The sequence below is a fragment of the Pteropus medius genome, unplaced genomic scaffold (genome assembly GCF_902729225.1).
Source record: "Pteropus medius unplaced genomic scaffold, Ma_sr-lr_union100, whole genome shotgun sequence".
NCBI classification, from domain to species: domain Eukaryota; kingdom Metazoa; phylum Chordata; class Mammalia; order Chiroptera; family Pteropodidae; genus Pteropus; species Pteropus medius.
Genome location: NW_024352784.1, coordinates 6,557,654 through 6,577,854, shown reverse-complemented (window position 1 = coordinate 6,577,854; position 20,201 = coordinate 6,557,654). Strand labels below are relative to the sequence as shown.

General features: G+C 53.2%; 1 protein-coding gene across 2 annotated transcripts in view; it reads right to left on the bottom strand.

Annotated features, from left to right (window-relative positions):
* Window positions 1-20,201, bottom strand: part of CAPN5 (calpain 5) — a 51,913-nt gene that overhangs the window by 5,954 nt on the left and 25,758 nt on the right. The window contains exons 4-9 of one of the 2 annotated variants that reach the window (XM_039848115.1): window positions 8,180-8,388; window positions 4,868-5,060; window positions 3,801-3,994; window positions 3,069-3,146; window positions 1,453-1,648; window positions 679-801 (exon numbers count right to left, since the gene is read on the bottom strand). In XM_039848115.1, the coding sequence (XP_039704049.1) occupies window positions 679-801; window positions 1,453-1,648; window positions 3,069-3,146; window positions 3,801-3,994; window positions 4,868-5,060; window positions 8,180-8,388 (993 nt within the window). Of the gene's footprint in view, window positions 1-678; window positions 802-1,452; window positions 1,649-3,068; window positions 3,147-3,800; window positions 3,995-4,867; window positions 5,061-8,179; window positions 8,389-14,231; window positions 19,725-20,201 lie in introns of those variants that run through there. The other variant, XM_039848116.1, reaches the window with a different exon arrangement.

Below are 20,201 nucleotides of genomic sequence, written 5' to 3'. Positions count from 1 at the left end.
CGCCACCTGGCAGGACATGCTAGACAATTCCTGGAACGAGTGCCATAATAAGCTGTAGTTCTATCAGTGAAGGTCATGACACGTCAAAGTTTCGACACATCAGCACACAATGAATATACCAACACAATAATATGAACAAACAACTGTCGTGACATGACCAAATATGTTGAACGCCAGGGACTCGAGCCAGACCATGTGCCTGGCATATCTGTGATTTCATTAGGTTCTTGATGTCTAGTACGGTGTCCCGCTATGCTGAGTGCCATCACGTACACATGGAAGGTCTTGGGTCCCAGGCAAAGGGAAGCGGCCAGTGGCTCTACCCAGGACGCCTCCTCCCTGTGCCCAGCAAGTCGTTCAACTCAGGGGGACTCAGAGCCCTGACAAAGGGAGCAGCTGGGGGCTCCCAGAGCCTGGTCTCACCCACCAGCAATCCTTCCCTTCCCCACCCACCAAATAGTCCAGGCTCGTGGGTCTGGGGCAGAAAGAAATCAGTCTGAATCCTCCCATAGGAGCCAAGCCCTCTGTGTGTATGGCAAATAGGGCCCATGACACAGTATGTCCATGGCGTCAGTGAATGTGGCCGGGGTGGCAGGGGTGATGTCAGTGACTTTTCATTCAGGTACAGGCAGCTCAAACTCCAGCTCCCTTGCTCTCCTCACCCAGTGTGGACCTCACCTTGTAGATGTCGAAACCAATTGCCAGATTTTCGCCCTTGCCGTCCCGGCGAGTGGACTGTTTTGGCCGCTGCTGGATGCAGATCAGCACTTCATCTTCTGGCTTCTTGACATCAAAGATGTACTGCAGGTATGGCCAAGGAAGAGAGACACCGCAGTGAGAGCATGCTGAAGGTGGGCTCGCTGGCTCCTAGAAGCTCGGCCCAGAGCCAGGCCTCAACTTAGCTGTGTGAGCTTGGGCAAGTCGTATTACCTCTCTGAGCCTCAGTCCCTTGTCTGCAAAACGGGCCTACAATGCCTCCCTGCATGAGGGGGTGGGAGGACTTGATGAGACCATGGATGCTCAGCTCGGAGCCTGCATGCAGTCAGTGCTCAATGAAGGCACACCAAGTGTGAGGACCAAGCAGTTGGCAGGGTCACGACCAAGCAGGCTTCAGGGAAGAGGGCCCTGTGGGGGAGCCAGCCTGGCCAAGCTCCCCTGGAAGCATTATGTTTGTGGAAACAAGGGGTTTGAGGCCCTAGCTCAGTCTCTAAATGTTTCCTATAACTCTGGACAAGACACCCAGTCCTCAGAGTGAAGCAAGACACCTGCTTCTCAGTTTCACCATCTGTGGGTCAGATTGTGAGGTTGGGGGCTATATGACCACCAAGACGTGCCATCCAACTCCTGCTGTAGGGACAGGTGCGCTATGGTGCACAGAGGGACAGGGGTGTACCCGAGGTCATGCAAGAGTCTGTGGCAGGACAGAGGTGAGGCGCTCCGCAGAACACTCACCTGTGGATTCTGGAAGAAGGTGTCCTTGTGATTGATGCAGCCCCCGCTGCGGTTCTGCCATGGGTCCTCGTGCTGCGTCCAGGCCCCATGCAGCCGGGCCTCCTCCCATGTCTTGTGGACACTCAGGTAAGATGTATTGATCAGGCGGCACTTGATGATGTCGGTAAAGTATCGGCACAGGTCCTCGAAGGTCATCCTGGGCGTAGCAAGGGGCTGAGCCGGGCAGGTCCCTAGGGCTGGCCCACCACCCCCTTGCCCGCATGCTCTGAACCTTGGCTCACACAATAGCAAGTGTGGTCATGCTGTCACGTGGACATTTCACCTCTCTTTTGCCCTGTTTCCTAATTTGTAAGTTGGGAATGAATCTATAAACAGCTGCCTATCACACAGAGTTGAGAATGAACTAATGCAATAAAAGTCATGTGATATAACTTTTGGCAGACAGAAGCATTGGCAAAGGCTGGCTGTTACAATTATTAATAGTATGAAGAACTAGTTTTTACAGCCCTCTACAGTTTATAAAGCATGTTTCTATCCATTATCTTCCATGGTTGTTGTGAGGCCTGAATAAACTGGTGGCAGGAACTCCTTCGTTAGGTGTGCTGTAGTGGCCAGGATATTGCTATGGTCACTGAGTGCTATGTACACCTCCAGGGCCTGAGTTGGGGAGGGGAAAGTGCCCATCTCCCTTCAACTGTGCACATGTATGAGAACATGCACAGGTATGCACCAAATGTGAACATACATGAGAAAGGCCTTAGGAAGAAGCCCTTTCCACTGATGAGGGGTTCCTATTGCTATATTTTAATTCAAATGAGTCCTTAGCCAGATTGGGCACAGTACATCTCATCCACAGGAGCCCAGACTAGAGGACCTGGGAGCCTCCTACAGGGGCTCCCCTGACACCTGCAGGCGGGGCCCTTACTGGGGTGCCAAGGTCATTGCCATCTACCTCAGGGTCTGCCTGGGGCTCTCACAGCATCTACCACACAGGGTGCCCAGTATCCCTCCAGGAAGTAGCTGAGTCTCCCAATCAAACGTCCTGCTGAAGAATGACACCAAGCCTGACACACAGTTGGGACTAATGCAGGCTGAATGAATGCGGGAATGAGTGAATGCAGGAATCACTGGGCTCTTTAAGTGAGGTTGCTGCCACCTCAGCCCAGCCCACACAGTGTGCTCTTTTGCCTCTGCGCTGGGCCTCTCTCCCTGCCTCTACACCTCGAGTCTCAGCTTAGGAGGCAGCTCCCCTGTGAGACCTCTCCTCTACCTGCTCTGGGCAATCAGGCTACCAGCATGTCCCCATGTTCCAGTTGATCTCTTACCTGCTGGCATTCTGGCCTAGTTGCCGAGGGCTCGGCCTGGGTGCTAGAGTAGCCTAGGGTCCCCAAGGTGGGCAGAGGGGACTGTGGAGATGAAAAGGGTGCCCAACTCATCTTACAGAGGAGAAAACCGGCTCAGAGAGACAGCATGACGTGTCCAAAGCCACACAGCAAGTTGATGGCAAGGCATTTGCTAGAGCCCTTGGTTGCTGCCTCCCCCTTGGTGCTTCCTGCCCAGCACACAGAGGTCCTCCTTCAGCCCTGGACACCCGCCTGGGGGAAGAGCACACTCACCAGAACTCGCCATCATCCTGCACGGTCACGCCCATCTTCTCCCGCTCGCTCTTGCTCACCTTCTGCCATTCCTCTGAGCTGGGATGTGAGCACAGGGGAGGGGAGAGGTGAATAAGTGGAGGGACCCCACCAGGGCCTCCCTGGCGAGGGCAAGGAGGAGGACGGATGCTCGGCGTCAGGCCTTCCTCAATGTGGGCGTGATTAGGGGCATCCGTGTCATGTCCATCCCCTCTCTCAGACTTCGCCATCTGCCCACTCCCACAGGGAACTGTGGGCTGCCACCATGCCAGGGCCAGAGGTCTGGGAGCAAAGTTGCAGGCTGGAGGACAAGAGGGACAAGACCCTCAGTGGAGGGTCTCCATTACTGGGGGCCCAGTCTCTGCTCACCAAGCATGGAGCAGTCACCTCTGATGGCCTCCCTACCTGCTTTCCTTCCCTCTCACTGGCCAAACCAGTCTTTATGTCCCCGACAGGAATCGGCTTGTCCCCACCTCCAGGCTTTTGCCCAATGCTGAATCCATCCCCCACGCTCCCACTCCTCCTAATGTTAGGTCTCCTCCTAATGTCATCCTCCCCCGCCCCCAAATCCTTCAAAACCCAGCCGCGGTGCCACCTCCTCCACAAAGCGCATCCCCGTCCTCGCCCAAGCTCTCGTAACGGGCCCCACCCCGCCCCCGCCCGCCCAGCGCTGGGGCTGGTCGGCCCCGCCCGCGCTCCCGTCCTGGGACTCACGTGTCGCTCCAGGGCCCGTTCCACTCCCGCTCGCCCCAGGGGTTGCGCAGGCGGATCATGTCCAACTTCTCCGACTTAAAGAAGGCCAGCAGGCCGTGGCCCAGGCGCACCTTGCGTACGTCGGTGATGGCGTATGCGTGGCCTTTCACCAGGCCACACGCCAGGCGGGCCTCCATGTCTGCCGCTGTCACAGCCTGTGGGAGGACACCGCTGTTCAGAGAGACTGAGCTGGGTCAGGCTCCAGGGGAAACCAGAGGGCGTGAGGGGTGGCTATACTCACTGCCCCCTATAGGACGGGGAGTGAGTGGCAGCTCAGCACAAAAGGGAGACTTGTTCCTCTACAGTTAGAGACTGAGCTAGGCATGACAGCCCTTCACACAGCCTCGGGGAGAAGCAGTGTGAAATAAAGGGATGTGCATTGGGGTGGGCACAGGGGTGTGTTAGAGTGGACAGCATTGGCTCAATTTTGCAAGGTGGGTGCTTGAAAGCAACCATGGTGGGAGTATTTACACTACAGAAATAAGTGAATGCTCCAGATCGAGGCTTTTTATTTTCCCAGACAACCAGCCTATCAACACACCACTGGGTTAGCCAAACTCTGCCTTCACTGAGCCACAGCTTTCCCACCCAAAACATGAGCAGTCAATGAAATAAGACTCGAAGTGCTCAGGCCTGTGCCAGCAGGCAGTAGGGACTCTCTCCTCTCTAGTCACCTCATTCCTTGTGATGCCTCAAACCTTGACTGAGAGATCTTCAGATGCATAGGCACCCATCACCCCAATATGAGAGGGCCAGTAAAGGGAGAGGTTGGTGAAACAGTACAGGCAAGGCATTTGATACTGTAGGGGGCTAGGACAGGGGGCTTGTGACTTGTGCTGTCCAGGACTTGGAAGGGGCTTGTACCTTCTAACTCCTTCTCTCCTCCCCCCACCCCCATGAGGTTGAGAGTCTGGATTTATGAGCCAGCCTGGGCAGGGGCTCTGCCTGCAATGCCACAGCCACCTCCATCCCTATTAGGGCTGATGAAGGGGAGGGGCCGCCTCTGGGGTCTGGCTCTGTGCTCTCACCTTGATGGAGGCGCTGATGAGGCCTCCCCGGCTGTGTACTTTCAACACCCGCTCAAAGAGCTGGTTCCTCTTGCCTTCGTCATTGGCAAAGTCACCCTCTGTCAAGTCGATGGGCTCGGAAACGCCACCTGTGAAGTCCACCAGCGCATCCGCCGTGTTGCCTCCATCCAGGGCCTGGTAACAGCCCGCCAGCCTGGGGAGCAACATGAAAAGAGTTCCCAGCTCATGCTACCCTGCTGGTCTAAATCCTTCATATTATAGGAGAGGTTTTTGAGACTCAGAGAGGTCAAGCAAACTGCTAAGGTCACACAGCAGACCATAGCAGAGCCAACACTAGAACTCAGGTCTCCGACTCCCAGGCCAACGTTTGTTCCTCTGAACAGTACCATTTTATTACTCAAATTCCCCTTAGCCTTAGCAGCCTCGTCTGCAAAAGTTAGCTGTTCAGAAATCTAGCAATTCTTTTCAAGAGCATTAAAAGCTCATACGTCTTTTGACAAACCAATTCTGGATGAATGACATTATTTGTGACATTAACAATGTAAAACGAGAAGTCACCTAAATGTCTAATGGGGAATTGGTTTTAAAAACTAATGCCGCACCTCGGCTCTGGAACATTCAGCAGCCACTGAACAAAGAAAGCACTGTGACAGAATTCCTACAGCCAGGACAATGTTAGCGCTTGCTTGTTACCTTTGAAAAAGTAATACAGCTGGGTTCCAATTATGTTTAAAATGTATACAACGATCCATTTAAAAATATTAAGCATCTACTATATGCAACATATCAGGTGCTAGGGACACTGCTGTGGCTCTTTATTTAAATGTTAGGAAAAAAATTGGGGTTGTAAAGGCAGAGCACTGAATGTGAATGTGAGAAGCGGAATGAGATATATAACACTAAGACTATGGCATATTTATGTAGACTGAAAATATATGTCCACAAAACAGCAACGCAGGTTTTGCAAGGTAACCTACAAACTAAAAGATGCATCAAAGATATTAAAAGAGCTGCCACTTGTGCGGGAGGGTGTGGAGAGAGCAAATGGAGACACCAAGTGGGTGAAGGTGGGGCCTTGAGGGGACAGTGGCCACGGATGGTGTTCTTGAACAGAAGAGGAGCCCCATCTCAGGTGACCCAAAACAGGGAAGGGGAGAGGAGGCAGCTGGAAGAATACGCAGGCATAAAGAAGACTTTGTTATCTTCTGCATGATTTTCTTATATTTTCTGGATTTGCCATAAATCTAGAATGAATCCATTTTACAATTTGAAAAGTAAATAAATAAAAAAACAAGCAAACATAAATGGTGCAGCTACTGTGCAAAACAGTTTGATGGGTACTCAAAAATGTAAACATAGAACCATATGGCCCAACAACTCACTCCTGGTATGTATATCCCAAAGAACTGAAAGCAGAGACTCAACTAGATACTTGTACACCACTGTTCACAGGGGCATTGTTTATAATAGCTGACAGGTGGAAATCACCCAAGTGTCCATCGACAGATGAATGGATAAGCAAAATGTGGCGTATACGTTCAGTGGAACACTATTCAGTCACAAAGAGTAATGAAGTTTTTATACATGCTACAACATGGCTGGAACTTAAGTGACATAAGCCAGATATTGTATGGACAAGTACTGTATTATTCCACTTATATGAGCTACTTGGAATAGGCAAATTCATAGAGACAAAAGGCAAAACGGAGGTTTCCTTTTTGGGGCGAGTACTACCCAGTGGGTACAGAGTTTAACTTGTGGGTGATGAAAAGCATTGGGTGTAGATAGTGGCGATGGGTACACAGCATTGTGAATGTCATTAATGCCACTGAATCGTAGATGTACACATGGTTAGGCGATAAATATTACGTTACAAAAACAAAAAACACTAGCAAGTCCACTGGGCGGCTCTCCCAGAGAGAGGCCAGCATGGAGGACCATGGAGACTGAGTGACCACCAGGGGGCGAGTTTTGCTTTCTTAGGATTAAAAATGGAACCTCCCATTCTTCAAGGAGGCAGCTGAGCAGTCTCCCCTGCAGACGCAGAGATGTAAATCTTTATGATAACCCTGACCGGCAAGACCATCACACTCAAGATCAAGCCCAGTGATGCCACTGAGAATGGCAAAGCTAAAATCCAAGATGAGGAGGGCATCCTACCTGACCAGCAGTGTCTGATTTTTGCAGGCAAACAGCTGGAGGATGGCCACACTCTCCCACTACAATATCCAGAAAGAGTCCACCTGCACTTGGTGCTTGGTCTGGGGGCGGCATCAGTGAGCCCTCCCTCCGCCAGCTCGCCCAGAAGTATAGCTGCGACGAGATGATCTGCCACGAGTGTACGCCCACCTGCATCCCTGTGCTGTCAACTACCGCAAGAAGTGTGGCCATGCCAACAACCTACACCCCGAGAAGGTCAAATAAGGCCCCTCCTCCACCCGCCCGGTGGCTATCGGCCCAAACCCCTTGGCCCTGGGGCCTCAATAAAATTTCCCTTTTATTGACTGGGGGGAAAAATGAAACTTGCCAACATTGTGTTTTCTTGGATTTATTTTTGGTATTGGGAGTTTTTGTTTTTCCTTTTCCTTTGTCATTGTCCAAATGGAGACTGACAAATGGGCCAGAGAGGAAAAAAACCAGTCTCACGCAAAGCTGGCTGCTGGTCTCTGACTCTCTGGCCCTCTTGCCCCAGGCCTCCCCTATCCTTCAGGGGCCTGGGCAGGTCACTCTGCCCCAACCCCCTCCACAGCTCAGCAAAACTTTGCTTGTGCCTGTGCTGGTGATCCAGGAGGAGGTGGTGAGCAGACAATGGATGGATGGACAGTCAGTCAGATGGATGGGTGAATGAGGGGGAAGCCTAGCAAGCAAGCAAGGCTCTACAACCAGCCCAGGCTCAGAGATACCACGTCCCCAACAAGGCCTCCATGGAGGGCTCAGCAGCTTGGATCTTTGGGAAAGAAGCACCGACCTGAATGTGAGTGCTAGCTCTGCTCACGGCTACCTGCAGGAAGCCTTCCTGGGCCTCAGTCTTCTCAGGTATAAGCGAGAGTAACTATTCCTCCCTATGTGGTTGGTTGTGGGGACTTGACAAGTAGGTATCCAGAGGACCTTCAGTCCAAGCCTCCACCCCACCCAGAGTAGGCTCAGTTGGCCATGCCCTGGGTGCCTGGGCTCTGAGCATGCTGTATGACTTTGTACCAGCCTCTGACCTCTCTGTGCTTGGAGCTCTGCTACAGGAACACCCATGTGGAGCCCATCAGCGGTGCTGCCCCAGCCTGGCCATCCACCTGCTTGCCCACTGCCGGCACCTACTTAGCATAGGCCTTCTCCACCAGGGCACACCAGAACTCATTTCGGGAATTGGAGTGGCAGTAGATGAGCTGGTTGTTGACGGTGGGCAGCCGGTCGTCGATGACCACATCTATCCACTCCCCAAAGCGCCAGAAGTGGAAGTGGAAGATGCCCGCATAGGCATCAGGCTTCTCAGGGTCCCACTCCTGCTCCTTCCAGTCTGGGATGACCTGGATGAGGGGAATAGGATGAGGACACATTGAGGGTCACATCTGGCTTCCTGAAGAAACGGGGTGCATGCCTCCAGAGAATCAAAATGGAAAGGAATACCAGGTTCAAGTCCTACCTCTACCATGAACCAATTTGGCACTTGGGTGAATCCTCATCTCTGAGCCTCAGTTTCCCTATGTCTGCAGTGGTTGGAGGCTTCCTAAGGTTCCTTCCGGCTCTGTCATTCTGATTCTATGAGCTTCCCCCTCCCTTCCTTGTGCCTCCATCTGCATCCTCCTTGTTCAGAAATATATCATACCCACCAGTTCCCGCCTGGCGAATGGTGCCACCATCCCCACCCTTCCTCATCCGGCCAGAGCCAGAACTTGGCTACCACGCTGGCTTCCTCCCCTTTCCCTCTCTTCATCCAACGAGGCCCATCTGAGATCCTACATTCTGCTAAAATCCATCTCCTCCTCTCCATCCCCCTGCATCCTTAGCCCCATCCCCCACCTTCTTGCCCTGGGTCACTATAACAGCATCGGCAGCCACATCTGCCCCACCTCATACAGCAGCAGAATTACCTTTCTGATTATGTCACTTCCTTGGAAATAAGGTCCAAACACTTAAGGTGCTCTGCCCCCACCACCACTTCCTAGATTTGTTTCTCTAACCACTCCCCAGCCAACTCTCCATCCTTGCTTCAGGCTCTTTCTCTGGCCAGAGCTCTACACTTGCTCTTCCTCCAGCTAATTCTCACTGTCCTTTAAGGTCTGCCCTCCTCCTCCAGGAAGCCCTCCTTGACTCTTCAAACCAGACCAGGACCCCCGTCCACCAGTCTCATGGCCTCTGAGACACTTACTCCAATTACAATTAAACAAGTGTGTGACCTTGTGTACAATTCTGATATCACGGGACTGTCAGTTCCCTGAGAGCAGGGACACATTAGTCTTGGTCACTGCTATCCCCCAGTACCTAGCCCAGAGCCTGGCACAGAGAGGTGGCTTAATAAACATGTGTTAACTGAATGAGTAAATTCATAGGCATTGACTGGGCCTCTTAATAACATTATTTATGGAGTATCTTGGAAATGTCACGTGCCAAGCCTGTGACTGCCATGGGTTATCTCAGTTTAATTCACACTATAACCCCATGAGTAGATGCTATTATCTATCTCTACTTTACGGAGGAGAAAATTGAGGCTCAGGGAGAGCAAGTAACTTGTTCAGGATCACATAGCTGAAAATATGCACATTCTTTATCAGTGTGGACCACTCTGCGCCTGGCCCCATGTTGGCACTGAGGACCCAGATGAATCAGACTTAGTCTCTGCCCTTGTGAGGCTCCCCGTAGGGTGGGAGAGACAGGCGTGCCAGCAAATGCTGGGGTCGACATGAGGTGCATGTGGGCCTGTGGAGAGAAAAGAATGGTGGGCCCGACCCTAGAGGGCCAGCAGCAGCTTCTGAGCAGGTGTCCTGAGAGCCGGCAGTGTGTATCCCCCAAGTGGATAAAGACAAATAGAGGCAATCTAGGCAGCAGGAGGTGGGGAAAGAAAAGGACCAGAGGGGCCAAGCCTACCAGGACCATGGGTGGCTGTTTCTAGAAGAAAACCACTCCCAGGTATGAGGCGGGACAGGCGGGGGTGGGGGTGGGGGTGCATACAGGCACCCAAGCTGAGTAGCCAGAGATGCACCAGGAAGCTGTAAATCCCAGGGCCTGGGCCAGCCTGAGCACAGAGACTTCAGCCAAAAGTCATTCCCCAACGCCCACACTCATTAAAAATGCTTTTGTTTATACTCCTTGGACCGTCGACAGGGATGCTGGCAAAGAGAAATGTTCCCTAGTGGGACATTCAAGACCAAGAAAATGAAAATGCTAAGCACAGTGAGAGATGCCACAGCCACTGTTAGGTGCCAGGCTCAAGGCCGGCTGTTTACTCCATCGCCCTGACCCTCACTGCTACCTTTTGGGGCAATATTATGGAAGTCGCAGCTGAGGCTGCCCATGGGCACAGGTGAGGAAGGCAGGAGTCACACTCAGGGCTTCCAAGCCTGCAGCAATGTCTAGAACCCAGCAAGGGCTCCATCCTGTCCGGTCTCTTTCTCCCTGCACCCCTATCTCCCTTTCCAGTCAACCCCACGTACTTTCTAAGTCAAAACTCCCAGACTGGCCTCTGCCCTGAACCCCAGCAGGCTTTCCTGCTTTGCTCTCAGGACAGAAAGTTGTGTCAAAAATAGGGCACATTTTTGTGGGGTAGGGGCATCATCCCCACTGCACATACGGGAATCCTGAGGTCCAGAGAGGAGCAAGGAGCTGCCCAAGGGCAGAGTGATGGGGAGTCCGAAGCTGAGAACACTGACCTGGCCACTACATTCTCCTCCGCTCCTCCGGGCTCTAAAAACTCTGGACTGTGTGCGGGGAGTTGGGGTGGAGGGAGGACAGGAGAAGGAGGCAGAGGAGCCCTCACTGGGTGCTGGGAGGGCCTGCTGGGGCCATGGGAGGATCATTAGCCTAACCCAGGGCTTGGCTCTGAGCCCTCTGTGGCTCAAGAAGCAGCTAATGAGGCCCCAGGCCCTGGAGATCCAGTCAGGGATCCCCACGAGTCTCACCTTCCCCTCCTGCATCACAGCCATTGGACCCGGCAGGAGGTGGGACCCAGGCCAACCTTTTTACCCTTCGGTGGTCCCTCTGCTGTCAGCCGAGGTACCAAGTAAGAGGGATAAGACTGTCCAGGGAAGAGAGCTCCACGGGCACACAAACTCAGCTTCCTTCCACACACCACATTTAGTCACACTGGAAATCGAGGAAGCAACCAAAGTCCCTGGGGCACATTTAAGGATCGAGGACCAACCTGAAAAGGCTCCCACTGGCCAAAGACAGGCCAATCTGAGCAGCAATAAGGATAACAACTTCTGTGGATGGAAACACATCAAATACGTTCACATCCATGAGATCATGATGATACACAATTAGTCACTATTAGAAGATGGCAAGGAATCAACTCATTTTTTTTTTAAGGAAAATTAATGGAAAGAATGGAAGATTTACTCTGCCTTTTCTATACAAACTGTACCAGAGGTTAACTAATAGCAGATGAAGAGAGGTTTGTATCTGGAGACGAATTCCAGCTAAGAAGTGAGACTCCCACTTTTTAGAACTACTGACAAGTAATGAATTTATACAATTATGGCTTCTAACATCACAAAAAAGAGATATGACCAGACATTATGTACCTCCTGAAGCAGTCGTGCCAAATAAAATTTGTGCCTGAGCCTTATCAAGCCTCTAGAGCTAAGTCCTAGCTTACAGAAAATGCAGGGCACAGAGAACATGTTAAATGACATCATGAAAACAAAGCCAGCAAAATCCAGATACAGTAGCCACCTCCCCTTATCCATAGGAAATATATTCCAAGACTCCCAGTGGATGCCTGAATCCTATATATACTATGTTTTTTCCCTATATATACATACCTATGATAAAGTTTAACTTATAAATTAGGCACAGTAAGAGACAAGCACTGCAATACCATGACAATCGTTGGTCTGATAACTGAAATGGCCATGAAGTGAGTAACAGACGGGTTGCCTTATACAGTGTGGGTACACTGGACAAAGGGATGATTCACATCCAGGCAGGATGGAGTAGGACAGCACAAGATTTCATCACACTACTCAGAACAGCTCATAATTTAAAACTTACGAATTGCTTATTTCTGGAATTGTCTATTTAATATTTCGGGGCCACAGCTGACCATAGAAAGTGAAACTGCAGATAAGGTGGGGGGTGAGGGGACTACCGTAGTTGGAAATTGCACAAGACAGCCAATTTCTTCAGCAAATAAATTGCAAAGAAAAAATTAAAAGATGAAATGGAACCAACTGATTGCAATTATGGACCTTTGCTTGGATTTCATTCAAACAAACAAACTATAAAATGCACACAGTTTGTGGCACAAATTGGAAACTAGAACATTCACTGGGTATTTCATGATATTAAAGAATTATTGGAAAATTATTTTAGTTGTGTTATGGTATTATGTTAGGATTTTTCATTTCATTTTGTTTTGAACGAGTCCTTATCATTCAGAAATGCATCCAGAAATATTTCCGAATGAATGCTACACTGCCTGGAGGAAAGGGAGGAAATGAGATTGTTGAAGCAGAGGGATGGGCACAGGCAGCTCATTAGGCCGTCTCTCTTCTCCCGTTGTCTACAGTTGAAATGCATCACTAGCGACACTGGCTCCTTGATCCAACACTCAAAGCCCTGTGGGCCAGCTCTGCAAACTCTCAGCCTCACTCATCCCTGAACTCTGCCTCTCTCAGGACCCACAGGAATCTACACTCTGTGATGCTCTAGGCCATCTCTTCAGGCACCCAATCCACACAGTTCCTCATCCCTCGGGGGGCAGCTGAGCAGCAGCTTGCAGGGGCTGCCTGACCCCACACTCCCCTTAGGCACCATTGGGCAGCTCCTCCTCCTGGCTCCTGGAGAGCAGGGCTGTGTCTCACTCACATCCAGATCCCCAGCACCCAGCACAGGGCCGGGCCCAGCTCCACAGCTGGTTTTCTGGAAGGATAACCCCCAAGCACTGGCCACGAGGCCTGGCTGGCCGGTAACCTTGTACATACCACTGGACATCACATTACCAACTGTGGTGCATGGCAGGGACTTAAGTTTTGACTAAGCCACCTCTCTAAGTGTCGGTGTCTGCATCTGCCTACCGTATCTCTAGGACCGTTGTGAGAACTAAGGTGGATCATGGCCTTGGAAGTACTGCATAACCTGTGGAGGGCTGTGCACACGTGACGGGTCATCCCTATTGGTGTACAAAGTGTGTGGTGCACTCACACAAAAATCACAAACCTTGGGGCTGGAAGGGAGCTGAAGTGACCTTCAACCTCCCTGCCAAGAGGAGAAAGAAAACCCTCAACGACAGCCCCCTGTGCAGGTGGGAAGAGCTAGACCTGAAGGGTCGAGGCCCTTACTTGGGCTGAGCAGGCAGGAGGTAAGGACCGTGTGGGATTTGGAGCCCCATCCCACCCCACACCTAGGGACCCTGTTAACCGACACTCACTGCAGAACCACCCAGAAGCCTCCGGATCCCATTAATGGGCTCACCACAGCACCCCATGGCACCCCTAGCACCTGGAGTGCTCCTGGGATTTTCCCTGGGGGACTCCAGCCCAGATCCAAGTGGTTGGGCTCAGATCCTGCTGGGGCAGGCCTGACCGGACTCTGCCAAGGTGCGTGAGAGACAGGAGAGACAGGGAGGGTCGGAGCCCACTGGGCAGCACTGCTCAGGACCCAAGTGCCCGAGTGCATTAGAGTGAATGTCTGTGTGTGAGATCGTGTGTGTATGCGCGTGCGCGTGTGTGTGTGTGTGTGTGTGTGCGTGCGTGTGCATGGGCATGGCATAACAAGTGAGCTTTTCACAGATTTCTGCCTGGGACCTCAGAGGGCCAGCCTGGAACATTTCTGATCAAGGCCAGCAGGGCTGTGGGAAGGTGACAGGGTTTCCTATGTCACCCAAGTTGGGTGAGGTGAGCCACAAGGCCTCTATGAGCCCTCAAAGCTAGAAGGTCCCTGGTTCTGAGCATCTGAAATTCCTCAGTTCTCAGCTTCTGATTCCAAGAGTCTCAAATTCCTGAGTTTCAGATGCCACCACTGGAAGAGGCCAGGAACATAGGGTGCCACTCCCTGCCCCTAAGGAGAGCAGAGCCCCTGGCTCACCACCTGGAGAGCAGGACACTGATGCACCTGCAGCGGGGCCCGGGGAGTCCTGTGCACAGGGCAAGGAATGAGCACAGCCGGATGCTCAGACCTAGGCGGGGGGTTATAGGTCCTCTCAACTGGGTCTTCTGGGCCTGGTGGTGAGGAGAACCTACTCCCCGTGACCACTCCCTCCATCCACAGAACCAGGCCTGGCCCCACTTGTCACTGGGCTGCTGAGTTGTCTCAGGCAACTCACTTCACCTCTCTGAACCCTGCACTCCTCCTCAGTAAATAGGTTCTCCTAATACCCTCTTCTCAGAATAATCATGAAAAGTGAGACCATGTATCTGCAGGGATGAGGAGAGTAAAGATGAGCAAACTGAGACAGGGTGCCCGTGTGCCAGCTCGTGAAGCTTGGGCCTCACTAACATCGACTCAGCTAATCTTCACAACGCCCCTGCAGGGGAGGCACCATTATTACCCCACCAACAGATGCCCAGGATCACACAGGTGGTCAGTAGGTGGCAGAGCAGGGCGAGGTCCCTCACCACTCCACACACTGCCTCAGTGGGAGGCAGATGTTCAGGAAATGGCAGGTCTGTTCGCTCTATGGTTTCTCATGGTTTCCAAGGAAAATGGGTAATTTCCCAGACCCTGCACTGATGGCTGGTTCTCCCGGCCCAGTCTTGGGAGTGGAACCAGACCTGTACTGCTGTCCGGGGCTGGGAGGGCCGGTGCCTCCGTCTCCGTTTCCCCTACCCTCCCAGAGGCGTCTTCAGGAGTGGACGGAGGCCGCAGCTAGAAGGGCAAGGCTTGGGGAACAAGGTGGCAGCAGCTGCTCTGGGAGGGCTCTAGGCTGGAGGACAGGGAGGTGAGATCTGGCTGGGGGAGCATTTCGAAGCAGGGGTTGTTCCCAAGCAAAACCCTGTGTGGCCTCTGAAGCCGAGTCTGACCTGAGTTTCTGGGAAGAAACTGGCCTCTCCTGGGCCTGGGCCTGTAGATGGGGTGGGGGTTTCGTCCCTGCCCATCCCAGGGGACCTGTGTGATGGGGCCAAAGGTCTGTGGACCTAGATCCTGGTCCACATACACCCTCTCTGGCCCTGTGACTTTGGCCAGGCTACCTCCTCCTCTGGGCCTCTGTCATCTCTGTCCAAAAACTGAGTGAACTAGAGAAAGATGACAAGGGGACAGAGCTTGAAGGGTCAAGTGGAGCGCAAGGTGACATGGCAGTATCTGTCTTTTCTAGTCAGCAGGACAGGGCTGGAAAGGACTCACAGAACCAGGCTGCACCCTCTAGAGAGTCTGGGGCTGGGAGAGGGTCAGGGGCTGCCTGAGGACAGACAGCAAATTGGTGACCCAAGCCAGATGAAACCTGAGCACAGGCCTGACCTCCCCAACCCCCTGCCCTTGGCTACTTCTCTGTCCCATCTTCCCCCCGCCCAGCCACCCTGCAAGGTTGAGCACGGCTTGATGTGTCCCCACCCATCTCCTCTGGGTCCGACAGGCAGAGGACCAGATGGAGCCTTCCCCTGGCCTCAGCACGACTCTCTCCATGCCCCCTAGAGAGGCTGGTCTGGGGGCCACTGGAGAAAAACCTGTCCGGGTGTCGGTTCTTGGCTGGTTGTCAAGAGACCTGGTTCTAAACTCCAAACTGGTGTCTGACCTTGGGCCACTCACCTGACTGCTCTGGGCCTCATCCCCGAAAGCGGCAGGAGGAGGGGTTGGGAGTGTGGGAGAACCCCCGAAGAGGTGCTCAGGGCTGTGAGGGGGTGGGGCTAAGTCAGAGGCCCTGAAAGCACAGGGGCGGGTCACGGAGAGAAACGACACACCACTCGAGGCAGGGGCGCACAGGCTTTATTGGGGCGACACAGAGAGCCCAGCAGAGGCACTCACACGCACGCACAGGGCGAATGTGGTGGGGCCGGGTGGGGGTACAGGCAGCTGCACCAAGAGGGTCCCCCTGGCTGCAAGGAGAGGTCAAGCAAAGAGGCAGGGGGCAGAGCCGTCCCCGGGGGGCTGGACTTTCCCAGTGCTCAGTGGGAAAGCAAGGCAGGCAGTGCCAGGACGTTAAGCACATCCCAGCACAGGCCAGAGCTGCAAGTTAGAGAGGACCCGGCTCACACCACAGCCAATCTCCCGCCTAAAGAACCCAGACTCCCACACTGGGGCCTGCGTGCAAGCCTCCGAAGTGGGGGCCTGCCCTCCCCGCAGCCCTGGCCAGTGGGGATGGCACTGACCCTCCATCTCTCAGTGCATCTGTTCCCAGCTCGCCCCCACCCCCCCACTCCCCTGCTTCATGAGGGAAATGTCATGGGCACGTCCCTGACAGAAACCGGGACTGGTCTTGAGACAGGGTGTTGGTGGCATTTCCTGAGGTACACTCAGCTGATGCCAGGCAGGTCACGCCCCTCCCTCAAAGGGGGCTCGTTGGGCCTAGGGTGCTCTGAAGAGCAGTGAGGCTTAGCGGGGCTGAAACTGAGTCTGCTGATAATCATTTCTCAGTTTCCTGTTGGGCGAGTGGGTTGTGCCCAGTGATCTCTAAGGCCAGTGTCCCGCCGTCACTGCACACAGCCACCTCCAGCCCACTTCTGAGCATCGGCCACCACAACTGCCCTACCAGTCTGGCCCCACCCCACCCCTAGGCTCCACTGAAGATGCCAGAAATGCTTCCAGATGAAACACTAACTTTCCCTGACTATTGAGCTAGAAAAAGCCTGATGTCCCAACAGGGGACACTTGAGGCCCCAGAGAACCTACTGTCCCCATATCCAGGGCTATGGACCCCTCCATCAAGCTTTCATCTGGCAGAGAGAAACCCCTTTACTACACTATTTCCACTTCACTGTATGAACTTCAGTCTCCCAGCTCAGGTCAATCCCCCTCTCCCCGGTCAATCTGACCAAGCCCCTGAGCTAAGGACCACCCATGAACCAGCTGGGCAATTATATAGTAGATTATCTAAAATCAGGCTTGTCTGCAGGGCAGGACAGCCTCTAGAATATATCCATATGAATATAGCATGCTCTCTCTCTCTCAACATATATGTATATGTATAAATAGATACATTTCTATGTGACTTTTTTATGCCCCCCTTCCCTTCTTCCCACCTGAGGTCATTTTCAGAAGAGCGAGAGTTGGACTGCACAGCCTCCAGCGTGCCAGGCGCCAGGCACTCGCCACTGCTCAAACCAACGCCCACCGCCACCCTGCCCGATGTCCTGAAGGCCCCCGAGGCATCGTGGGACCATGCCAGGCCCGTGCCAGGACCAGCGCCTTCCTGGATCCCGAGGCTGGGTATTCACCTCCGGACAAAGGGCGCTGTGGCCGGGTGGGCAGCAAATGCCTGTTTACTGGATTCCCCAAGGAGGCTGTTCTGCCGTCTCCGTCTACCTGTCTCCAGGGGAAGCCTGATGGCTGGTTCTTTGGATTTCTCTCTCTCTCTCTCTCTCTGTGTCTGTCTCTCTCCTGGTCTCCTTCAGTCTCTCTCTCTCTCTCGATGATGAGACAGATAGAAGGCAGATACCATGGCCCCTCCATCTTCCTGCACTAGCCCCAGTCTGTGGTCTACAGCAGAAGTAGCGGCAGCCAGTTCAGCTTCTAACTACAGAGCCTTGTATCGTTTTTCTTCGTGAGCAGGAGTGCCAGCACCGGCGAAAGGAGACGAGGAAAGATGCAGGCTGAGGGGGTCCTGGCCAAGCTCAGTATAGGCCAACAACTAGAAAAATGCCCCCAAATGCCCACACCTGGGGAAGAGGGCACAGGCGGGGGACAGGGAGCAGCAAGGAGCAGCTACTGTCAGAGCTGGTTAAAGACCACAGAAGCTTTGAGGTTGGCGGGTTCCACACCCTCGCCGAAGGTGATGAGGAAGTACATGACCTTGCGGATCTTGGCCAGCTCCGACAGGCGCTCCCCGAACTCCAGGGCGTCAGCCTCGTTCCAATCCATGGCATCCGAGTCCTCCTTGAGCCAGAAGATGGCAGCGGGGTCCAGCAGCTGGCGTGTCATGAGGTTGGTGAGGTCAGGCGTCCAGTTCTGGGAGGTGCCCGTGATGGTGACCTTGCCCGGCTTGTCCAGCACGACGTCCCAGCGCTCGAACTGCAGCTTCTGCTGCTGGATGAAGTCGAGGCGGTACACGGACTCGGCCGGCCGCAGCAGCTTCTCGCCATCCTGGCGCTTCTCCCCGCGCTGCTTCAGGCTCTCCACGCGTAGCCGCATCTGCTTGGTCAGGTCCTTGTCCAGGACCAGCGGCATGATGAGCTGTGGCTGCTTCGGCCCGTCCTCTGCCATGGCCAATTGCTGCTGCTGCCTCTGACGATGTCTGGGAGCCGAGTGTGCTGGGGCTTCACGGCCAAGGCAAGAGGCCAACAAAAAGGGGCCCCGCCTACCTGACACCCTCCCCTTGTCTCCACCCCTCTTGGCCACTGGTCCTTTCCAGCCCCACCCAATCCTCAAAATGGGATGTGTATGAGGGTGGAAGTCCCCAAATGCCTCCTCTCCACTCTTCGCAGAAGTGCTAATGGAGGCACCGCAAGCAGGCAGGAGGGTGACAGGCTCCTCGGGGACTAGACCGCTGATGTCAATTGCTGTGGCAACCACCCTGACTACCACCTCCATGGATGGGCTCGGAGCTCACTTGTTTATGAAGAAGGGAGCACTGCATCTAGGCAGTATTGGGGATGGAGGTGGGGAGCAGGCACTCACTGGAGGAACGTAAGGAGAGGCTGGAAGAGCCCCTGGCAGGAAGGTGGGGGGAACAAAGACCAGAGGGGCCTGCTGATTTGAAATCTGAGGTCACTCAAGCCAAACTTTGGAGCCATCCTTGACTCAGCCTCTCCCTCACCCCCCACACCCAGTTGCCAAGGCCTGTGGATTCTGCCTCCCAGATACCCTGAGAACCCCCCAACCACCACCACCAATACCCACTGCCAAGGCCACAGCCCAGCCACCGTCATCTCTCACCTAGACCCCTGTTCTCAAACTTTAGTGAGCATCAAAATCACAGGCAGGACATAAAACACAGACAGCTAGATCCTACCCCCAGAGTTTGTGATTTAATAGGTCTCTGATGAGGCCTGAGAATTTGCATTTCTCCAAGGTGATGCTGCTGCTGGTCCAGGGACTGTGCATGGAGAATCACTGGCCCAGATGATCCTTGTCTACTAGCTCTGCCTCAGTTCTGCACCACATGGCAGCCACATGTCCAGGTTCCTCTCTTACTAAAACCCCATCTCTTATTCCACCTGTATCAATCCTCAGTTTCCCCCAGGAGACTTGAGGCCGAGAAAGAATCTGACAAATGTCTATATCCCCAGTATCTCAGGCAGAACTAGGAGCTCAGCTATTCTATGTGGACAAATGGAAGAACTGGAGTATGTGAGTGTAGTGGGAGGTGGAAGAGAGGGGAAGTTGCCATGACATGCCACACACAGAAAAGAGGACAGAGGCCTGAGCCAAAGTGTAACACCTGAAAACAAGCTGATGGGTCTAGTGGACCACAAGCAGTCACTTGCTAGATAAAGGCTAAGTAAGTCAGTGGGATCTTGAACTATGTAAATAGCAGCAGGGCATAGAGGGGAACAGAATACCTGGTCCTGTTGAGTGCTGGGGTCAGTTTTGAGGGTTGCTGGCAGCAATTCCCCTGGAGTGTTTGAGAGAACCACAGAACAGAGATGTGAAACAGCCTGGCTCCCACAAAACCTTTTACTTCGTAGCAGGAGGGGCAGAGGAGAGGGGAACAACATGGCTGAGGAGTTACTGTTGGGGAAGCTTCTCTTTCCTTCATAAAGAGGAGTGTTTCTTTCTTTCCCAGAACTAAATTTTGCTTTTTATTTGCACATTTGCATAGTTTTTGTCTGCGATGTCTCCCCACGAGACCGTAAGCCCTGAGAGGGCAGAGACTATGTCTGCCTTGTTTTTCACTTTAAGCCAGTGCCTAGAACAGAGCTAGCCACATGGGAGGCCCTCAGATACTACTTGTTGAATGACGAATGAATGAATGAATGAATGAATGAATGCTGAGAGAACAGTCAATGTTATGAGCAATGGGGTCCAAGGCCAAGGACAAGAGGAAGAAGATGGGCAGATGGGGAGAGAGCACAGTCCGTGACCAAGGTCA